Here is a 9,744-nt window from a genome sequence, read left to right as displayed (position 1 = left end):
TTTGCTTCCTTAGCTGTCAGTTGTATTTCCTTTTAGTCACAGGCACTGGGTTCAGGGTCAATTCTGGAGTAAAACTCAGTGTTAAGGTTACCCATTCCTCCTTGGGAATCCTTGAATTCCTGTTGTTGAGCCTCGATCTTCACTGAGGGCCAGTCATCAACTGTTTAACTGTTCAATTATCAACAAGTTGAAGTCTGTAGAAGTTCATAGTGGCCCTGCTTTAAGTGGTTCGCTGCTCCCGCAGCTCACCACGCTGTCTCTGCCTCCGCTGCCATCTTGGATCCCCAGTAAAGCATTTCTGCCCTGAGCATTAGGCCCTTTTAAAGGACTACATTTGAGACAACAGACTGGTGATGGCAATTTGAAAGGTTCTATGGGAAGATCAGGGAGCAGTGAGCTTTAAGTTCATGATGGTGGAATGATTTAGGGAGTTCTGGCAGCCTGGTGGTAAGAAACTGCGCTGCAATGCCGGAGGCACTTGTTCGACCCTACCAACTGCTCTGACGGAGAAGGATGGGCAATCTCTTCCCATGAGATGTATACCTCTGAAAATCTGCTGGGGGGTCAGCTATGAGTCGGTTCCAACTCACACAACAACACAGAGAGTGATTGCACCTGATCAATATCACTGAATCGTACATGTAAAAGTGATTATGGTTTTGGGGCGGAGGGATTGTATAACAATGAAAGAATTTTTCTTTTACTTTTCAAAGAGAAGAATGAACTGGAGGGGAGGGATGGGCAGGGAGAAAAGTGCAACAATGAGTGAATGGAAATAAAAAAAAAATACGGTGTATACATCTGTGGTGTATATTTCAAAGTGGGCAGAGAGAAAGAGAAATAATGGTAAAGAATGGTAGGAAAGGCGAGAAGGGAACAGAGAGAAAGGGAACGAGATGTATTTTGTGTGTTGTTGCTGGATTGTCAGATTCTTTTATTAAAATTTATTTTTTAAAAATTTCGTTATTTTTTGTGCATGTACCATCAAATCAGATCTGACTGGTACAGGAGGAGATTGTCCCTCCTTCTCCAGCAGAGCATCTAGGTGGATTTGAACTGCACACCTCTGGAGATGCAGTGCAGCTTCTTGCCACTAGGCCACCAGAGCTCCCTGGAGTGTCAGATTCTTTTGGATATAATGGTTAGGAACGTTTTTTCATCTGTCTGTGTTTCTCTGAGGAGCAGCAGGTGAGCTTGAACTGCTGAACTCTAGATTAGCATCCCAGTGTGCACGTTATGTGCTCTGCCAACAGGATTATTCCCCTGGGCTCCCACCAAAAAGAACAAACAAATCTGTCTTGAAGGAAGTGTAGCCAGAGTGCCCCTGAGAAGCAAAGCTGGTGATAGTGAGACTATGTCCCTTCTGTTTTGGGCAATTTAGCCAGAGTGACCAGCCTCTGTGAAAGGTTAATGTGATGTGCTGTGATCCCAAAGGAGCGCGGTTCGAATCTACCAAATGCTCTGCTGTAGGAGGAGGGGCAGTCTCCTCCTGTGCCAGTTGGATCTGATTCGATAGGATAGTACTCTCTGTCTCTGTCTCTGTCTGTCGCTTCTCCTCTCCTCTCCTCTCCTCTCCTCTCCTCTCCTCTCCTCTCCTCTCTCTCTCTCCTCTCTTTCACGCTCTCATTATGAAAAGTGGAGTATCATCAAAGGAGAGGAAGATCCTCAATGGACTGGAGTGCATATGTGTTTGAGGGAGCTCTGGTGGCCTAGTGGTAAGGAGCTGCATCGCCATTCCAAAGGCCTGCAGTTCAAATCCACCAGCTGTTTTTTTGGGAGAAAGATGGGCAATCTCCCTCCCCCCACCCCAAGTAGATTTACAGCCTCTGAAAACCCTCTGGAGAGTCAATTATGAGTTAGTTCTCATTTGACACGTAACAACAATACATGTGTATAAATGTTCATATTTGTCATTTTGGGGTGCATGTATGAGGATGTGTGTTCAGGTGTGTGTGTTGCTTATATGTCAAACACTACATTTGCCACTTTCTCAGTCCTCACATGTGTGATTCTCTGGCGTTGGTTGTATGCACCAAGTTGTTCAACATTCGCTTCATTCATTGGTGGGGTTTTTTTGTTTGTTTTTGTCCTGAGAAGTCCCGAGGTTTTCATAATCCCTGGACTCCAGCAAGAAGAACAGTTGGCTGTGCAGAAGCGAAGCCTCGAGGTGCAGAAGGCCCTGAGAAATCTCAGCATTGATGCTGATGAGGTATGGAAAGAGGAGGCCTTGGGGTCCCTGGGTGGTCTCCTCTGTGTCCAGCATCTGGGGCCCAGCTCAGCCAGGGAAAGCCAAAGTGAAGGGAAGAGAGAGAGGGAGGTGCATGACCTTATGCTTCCAGGCTCACAGAGACAGCAAACTAGAGATTAACCCACACGGGCCTGTCTTAATTATCTAATGCTGCTGTAACAGACACACCACAAGACGAGAGTTTTATTAATTTTTTTTTACTTATTATTTTTTTATTAATTTTAACGAACATTTACAGAGATTTGGATTTCGCACCTCTCCCTGCCCACCCCTTCCCCTTAGTTTGCTCCTCTCTTTGAAAAGTAAAAGAAAAATTCCTTCATTGGTATACAATCCCCCCCCGCGTCCCGAGTACATTCCACTATGCAACCTTCCTTCTGGACTCTTGTGATAACCATAATACCCTATCATATATCGCTTTTAAACTGTTCTCTCACTCATCTGTTTCAATGCAGTATACATAATGTATCCAGTTTTTCTCAGTCTTACCCCAACCCTTCCATTCTACAACAGTGGCATTATGTAGTATTTGTCCTTTTGTGACTGAGATATTTCACTCAGCATAATCTCCTCCAGGGTCACCCATTTTGTATAATATTGCATGAACTCCTTGTTTTTCAATGAGCATAATATTCCATTGTGTGAATATACCACAGCTTCTCTATCGATTTGTTTGTTGATGGGCACTTGGGTTGTTTCCAGCTCCTTACTATTGTGTACAAAGCCGCGATAAACGTGGGTGTGAATTAATTTTTTTTAAAAAATTGGTTTTTGTGCATGTACAGAGTATTGAATGTACCATGGACTGCCAAAAAAACAAACAGATTCATCCTAGAGAGCGTTAAACCAGGCTGCTCCTTGGAGGCAAGGATTCTGGGGCTTTGTCTGACATACTTTGGACATGTAAGGAGGGATAGGTACTTAGAGAGGGACATCATGCTGGGTAGAGTAGAGAGACAGAGCAGGAGGGGAAGACCCTCTATGAGGTGGATTGATTCAGTGACTGGGGTAATCGGGATGGGTGTGTTGGAGGCAATGAGATTGGCACAGGATAGAGCACGGTTTAGGGCTGTTGTACATAGGGTCGCTATGAGTCGCAAACGACTCAACGGCACATAACAACAACAACAACAACAACTGTCAAATCAGATCTGACTGGTACAGGAGGAGACTGCCCCTTCTGCTCCAGCAGAGCATCTGGTGGATTCGAACCGCATACCTCCGGGATTGCAGTGCAGCTTCTTACCACTAGGCCACCAGAGCTGCCTCACAAGTGGAGGGTTTTAACAAACAGAAGTTTGTTCTGTTCCAGTTGAGAAGGCTGCAAGCCCCAATTCAGAACAAGTGCTCTGTCTTCTCTCTTGGTTATGGAGGGAAGTCCTTATTTTCTTCAGCATTGGTAGCTCCCTGGAGACCTCCATGTGTTCCAGCCTCCCCAGAGATAAGGCTCAGAAGACAAGAAGGGGCAGGAGAGAAGGACCAGTGAAAATGGGAACCACAGGAATGAAGCGGGAAGAGTGCAGTTGTATCGTGGATGTGGTAGAGAATGTCTAAAACCCAAAACACGTGTGAGTCCGTAAGTGGAAAAAAATTGGCTTTGCATGCTCTCACTCAACTCATGACAAAATCATCAAAAGAAATGAATGAAACAGAAAAACAGGCAAAAAAAAAAGTCTGAGGAGGCTTGTGGTTGTAGTAGGTGTTGGTGGTAACCATTCAAGTCCTAGGCTCTTTTATTGTTTTCTTGGCTGTTCCTGACTTCATGGTGTCAAGATGGCTGCTGTAGCTCCAGGCATCATGTCTTTATTTCACATGGAAGCCTTTGGGAGAGCAAGGCCTATGCTTTTAGTAAGGACAGAAAAAGTTTCCCAGAAGCCTCCAGGGAATATGTACATAGACGTTATGAGCCACAGTGTGTCACATGACCACCCCTAACTGCAAAGGAGTCTGGGCAATTGAGTATGTAAGCAGCATGGGGGTAGCTTAGTCTGACTTCTGCCTGCTTCATAAAGGGGAACTGTCCTCATCAATAATATCTATTGTTGTTGCTGTTATGGCACTTGCAATTCACAGAGATCCTATGCACAATAGCTCTGAACTCTATCCTATTCTGATCCTATACACTCTGTCCTATCCTGAGCCAATCTCACTGTCTCCAGTACACCTGCCCGTAATACCCCAGTCACTGTGTCAATCCGTCTCATCCAGGGGTTTTCTCTCCTGCGTTGTCCCTCTGTCTTTCCAAGCATGATGTCCTTCTCCAAAGACTGGTCCCTCCTGGCAACATGACCAAAGTATGTGAGATGGAGCTTCAAAATTTTTGCCTCCAGACAGCAAGCTGGTTTCACCTTATCTAGGACAGACTTGTTTATTCTTTTGGTAATCTATGGTATGTTTAAGATTCTTTTCCAGCACCAAAACTCAAAGGCATCAATTTTTTTTTCTTCTGTTATTCTTACCATTGTCCATCTCTCTGATGTATAGCAAGTAATTGTGAAGACCATGGCCTAGATCAGGTGCACCTTAGTTTCTAGACTGATATCTTTGCTCTTCAGCACTGTAGAGAGTTCCCTGACAACAGACTTTCCTAATCTAATTCGTCTTTTGATTTGCTGGCAGCTGGTTCCAAGAGTGTTGATTGTAGATCCAAGCAAGCTGAAATTGTTGACAATCTCAATCTCTTCTTTGTCTGTCATGGTACTGACAAATGGCCCAGTGGTGAGAATCTTTGTTTTCTTGATGCTGAGTTTCAATTCGTGTTGAATACTGCAGTCCTTGACTTTCTGCAGAAGATGCTTCTGGTCCTCTTCAGTTTTAGCTAGCAAGGTTGTATTATTTGCACAACACAAGTTGTTGATGAGTGTTTCTTCAATTCTGATGCCACATTCCTCCTCACAAGGACCAGCCTCCCAAATGATCTGTTCCGCATATAGATTGAAAAGGTATGGAGACAGGACACGTCCCTGATGCACTCCTTTCCTGATATTGAACCGTGCGTGCAGTGTTTCCTTGCTCTGTTCTGATGACCGCCTCCTAAACCAAGTATAGGTTTTGCGTAAGCTCAGTCAGGTAGGCTTGATTCCCATTCCCCTCAAGTTTAGCCACAATTTGCTGTGATCCACACAGTCAGATGCCTTTGCGTAGTCAATGAAACACAGATAGACACCCCTCTGGTGCTCTCTGCTTTCAGCCAAGTTCCTTTAGACATTGGCAGTGATGCCCCTCGTACCACAGTCTCCTCTAAACCTGGCTTATATTTCTGGTGGTTCTCTGTTGATGCCCTGTTCCCGTCATTTTTGGATAATCTTTGCTTGCATGTGCTATTAGTGATATTGTTCTATCATTTTCACATTCTGTCAGATCACCCTTTTTTTGGAATGGTAATAAATATGGATCTCTTCAAGTCAGCTGGTCAGGTGGTTGTCCTCCAGATTTCTTGGCATAACCTGGTGAGCATGTCCAGGGCAGCATGTACTTGTTGAAATATGTTAATTGGTGTTCCATCAATTCCTAGGGCCTTGTTTTTGGCAATTCCTTCAGAGCAGCTTGATCTTCCTCCTTCATCACCATTGCCTCTTGACCATATGCTGTTTCATGGAATTCTTCTCTGTCAGCCAATTCTTTTTGGTAGTGACTGTGTGTACTCTTTCCATCTTCTTTTAACGCTTCCTGGATCATTCAACATTCTGTCCATAGCATCTTTAAGTATTGCAACTCGAGGCTTGAATGTGTTCTTCAATTCCTTCAGCTTAAGAAATTCCAAGTGATTTTATTCCCTTTGATTCTGACTCCATCTCTTTGCGCATTTTGTAATAATACTTTGCAAAGCTGCTCTTTGAAATCTTCTGCTCAGCTCCTTAACTTCCTTATTTCTCCCCTTTGCTTTGGCTTCTCAGCACTCTAGTGCAATATTCAGAGTCTCTTCTTCCGTCCGTCTTGGTCTTTTCTTTCTCCTCTGTCTTTGTAATAACAACTTATATTCATCATGGTTGATATTCTTGATATCCTTTCACCGTTCATCTGGTTTTTGTCCATTAGTATCCAAGGCCTCAAACCTGTTCTTGAGATGGTTTTTAAATTCAGGTGAGATAGACTCAAGGTCATATTTTGGTTCTTGTGGATTTTGTTTCATTTTCTATGGTCTCAGTTTGAACTTGCATAGAAATAGTTGATGGTCTGTTCCACAACCAGCACCCAGCCTAGTTTTCGCAACTGATATTGAACTTCTTCAATGATTCCACAGATGTGATCAATCTGATTCCTGTGTAGACTGTCAGGTGGCATCCAAGTGAATAGCTGCCATTTATAAAAATGTATCTGCAGGGGAGCTCTGGTGGTCTAGTGGTAAGGAGCTGCAACTACAATCCCAGAGGCACGTGGTTTGAATCCACCAGACGCTCTACTGGGGAAGGAGGGACAATCTCCTCCTGTACCAGTCAGATCTGATTTGACAGTACACTCACACACACACACAAAAATAATAAAAAATTTTTAAAAATGTATCTGCAATGAATAATATCCATGGTATCATACAAATAGCTACATGGTCAGATATGCCACCCCACATGCTCCTGTACCTATTTCTACCAATCACTGCAACTGTTTGTTGCAAATTGGCCCACAGACTTTACTCACACTTGTGGGATTTATTAGGGAAATAGGTTGGAGAATGGAAGAGGGAAAGAATATCATACAATGCAAGTCCAGGTTTGCTCCAGCAGTCCAACCTAGATTAACAGCATGACATACTTCCTCCATTAGTTCAGGCAGCTTCTCAGTCAGCAAGTAAAAGTATAGGTTCAGTCTGGCAGCACAAATAAACCCCTGGTTTCCTCACTCGTCCAGCAAACGATCTCAGAGCAGTTACAAGTCAGCTTTTTCTTCATTTATCCAGTAACTGTGACCCCATTCCCAGGATGCCTCTGGTTATACCTTGCCACAGTATCTTCATAACAGTGTCACAGTCTCTTTACCACCTGCCACAGTCTCTTCACCACCACCATTTTTTTTTCACATTGTAGAAAGTGCTCTCTTATCTTGGTCCCACAGCTGTTGATGATTTTTTAAAAAATTTTTATTGTATTAGTTTTACATGTACTGTCAAATCAGATCTGACTGGTACAGGAGAAGATTGCCCCCTCCTTCTCCAGCAGAGCAGCTGGTGGATTTGAACCGCATACCTCTTGTTGATGATTTTTAAGACCATGTGTCTGCAGTTGAGGGAGCTGGAGACCATGGCTCCCATGGCAGCTAATAGCAAAGCCAATTTTCAAGGTCTCTGACACCACAGTGAGTTACATTTGCCACCTCTAACATCATGGGATGCTGGGAAAGCGGACCTTTAGCTTTTGCAGCTCCTGTAGTGGAATCAAGCATAGGAAAGGGCGTTAGAATGGGCATTGTGTTGACTCCGGGCTCTCAACCTTGGTACTGCTGTCATTCTGGGCAAGGTAATTATTTGTTGTAGAGGACAGTCTTGTGTAGTATTGTAGGATGCTTAGCAGCGTCCCTGATCTTTGTCAACTGCATGCTAGTTGTTGTTGTTTGGTGATATTGACTAGGTTCCAACTCCTGTGATTCTATGTCCAACAGAGCAAAACCCTGCCCCGTCCTGAGCCCTCTTCACAGTCGGCTGTGCTTGACCATTTCTTGCAGCCACGTTTTCAGTCCATGTCACTGAGGCTCCTCCTCTTTTTTGCTGACCTTCTCCTTTTCCCAGTATGATGTCCTTCCCCACGGGCAGGGCCCTCCTGACAACATGCCCGACGTCTGTCAAGTCTTAGCTTCCTTGCTCTTTAGAAGCTTTCTGGCTGCACAATGCTGCATCTTTTTTTAAAATTTTATTATTATTTTGTGTGTCTGTGTACCGTCAAATCAGATCTGACTGGTACAGGAGGAGATTGTCCCTCCTTCCCTGGCAGAGCATCTGGTGGATTCGAACCGTGTGCCTCTGGGATTGCAGTGCAGCTTCTTGCCACTAGGCCACCAGAGCTCCCCTACAATGCTGCATCTTGATGCTTCCCTGATGCCTCTTCTCCCTGCCCAGGCCCCGGTCATCACGGTGCTGTGCTCCGGTGGGGGACTGCGGGCCCACATCGCCTGTCTGGGCGTTCTGAGTGAGATGAAGGAACACAGCCTGTTGGACACTGTCACCTACCTCGCCGCTGTCTCCGGGTCCACTTGGTGAGTTATGTGTTGGGCTGCTAACCCAAAGGTCAGTGGTTTGAATCCGCCAGCTGCTGTGTGGAGAAAGATAGGCAGTTGCTGCCTGTAAAGATTAACCACCTGAGAAAGCCCCTGCAGGGTTGCCGTAGTCAGAATTGGCTCAAGTGGTATTTTTTTTAAATCCCCTAGTGGTGCAGTGGATAAACATTGGAATACTAACCAGAAGGTTGGCTGTTAGAACCCACCAGAAGGAGAAAGGGGTGGCTGTCTGCTTCAGTAAAAATTTATTGCTTTGTTACCACGGCGTCAGTGCTTTTTCATATGTGTTTTTTTTGGTCTATTTTCAACATTTTTTTGTTTTATTTAAGTTTATTATTAATTTCAGTAAAAATTTACAGAGACTTAGGATTTCCATTCATTCGTTGTGGCACATATGTGTTTTTAGATGCCATTGAGTGCACTGTGACTTTGTGAACAACAGATCTGAATCTTACCCTCTCCGGTGGCGTGCTCACAATCTCTAACACAATTACTGTGCTGTTGTTGTTGTGTACCGTCGAGTCAGAACCCACCCAGAGCTGACCATCCGGTGGGTTTTCAGAGACAGTTAATTGCACGGGAAGAGATTGCCCCTCCTTCTCCCACAGAGCAGCTGGTGGCCTCAAACTGCGTGCCTTAGGGATTGCAGTGCAGCTTCTTGCCACTAGGCCACCAGAGCTCCCTTAACATACTCCAGTCCATTGTTATAGTCACTGTCTCAATCCATCTTCTTGTTGTTGTTGTTAGGTTCTGTTGAGTTGAGTACTGCCCATGGCAAACCCATGAACAACAGATCTGAGCCCTAATCTATCCTGTGCCATCCATACCATCTCCTACACACTCAAGCCCGTTGCTCCAGTGACCATGTCAACCCACCTGGCGGAAGGTCTTCCTCTCCTTTGCTATCCCTCTACCTTGCCAAGCATGAAGTCCCTCTTCAAGGAATAGCCTCTCCTAGCAACACATCTAAAGTATGTGAGAGGAGGCTGGTCCGAGTGCAGTGGAGGCCCCAACTAATTGATCACAGCCAGTTACAGATTTCTAAAGTATGTGAGAGGAATCTACCTCCAAGGAGCACTCTGGCTGGACTGTCTCCAAGATGTATCTGTTTGTACTTTTGGCAGTCCACGGGATGTTCAGCACTCTTTATATATATATATATGTATGTATGTATATGTATATATATATGTAAGTATGTATGTATATGTATATGTATATATATGTAAGTATGTATGTATATGTATATATGTGTATATATATGTATGTATGTATATGTATATATATGTATATAT

At 44.4% G+C, this 9,744-nt stretch overlaps 1 protein-coding gene across 1 annotated transcript in view; it reads left to right on the top strand.

Moving 5' to 3' along the window:
• PLA2G4C (phospholipase A2, group IVC (cytosolic, calcium-independent)) overlaps positions 1-9,744 on the top strand; it is a 75,818-nt gene that overhangs the window by 1,008 nt on the left and 65,066 nt on the right. The window contains exons 2-3 of the mRNA XM_006898716.1: positions 2,098-2,209; positions 8,295-8,431. Of these exons, the coding sequence (XP_006898778.1) occupies positions 2,098-2,209; positions 8,295-8,431 (249 nt within the window). The remainder of the gene's footprint in view (positions 1-2,097; positions 2,210-8,294; positions 8,432-9,744) is intronic.

This window comes from Elephantulus edwardii, unplaced genomic scaffold (genome assembly GCF_000299155.1).
Source record: "Elephantulus edwardii isolate Elephantulus edwardi_28Jun2011 unplaced genomic scaffold, EleEdw1.0 scaffold00236, whole genome shotgun sequence".
Classification (NCBI taxonomy): Eukaryota; Metazoa; Chordata; class Mammalia; order Macroscelidea; family Macroscelididae; genus Elephantulus; species Elephantulus edwardii.
Note: the sequence above shows the minus strand (reverse complement) of the source record. Positions and strands in the feature narration are given on the sequence as shown.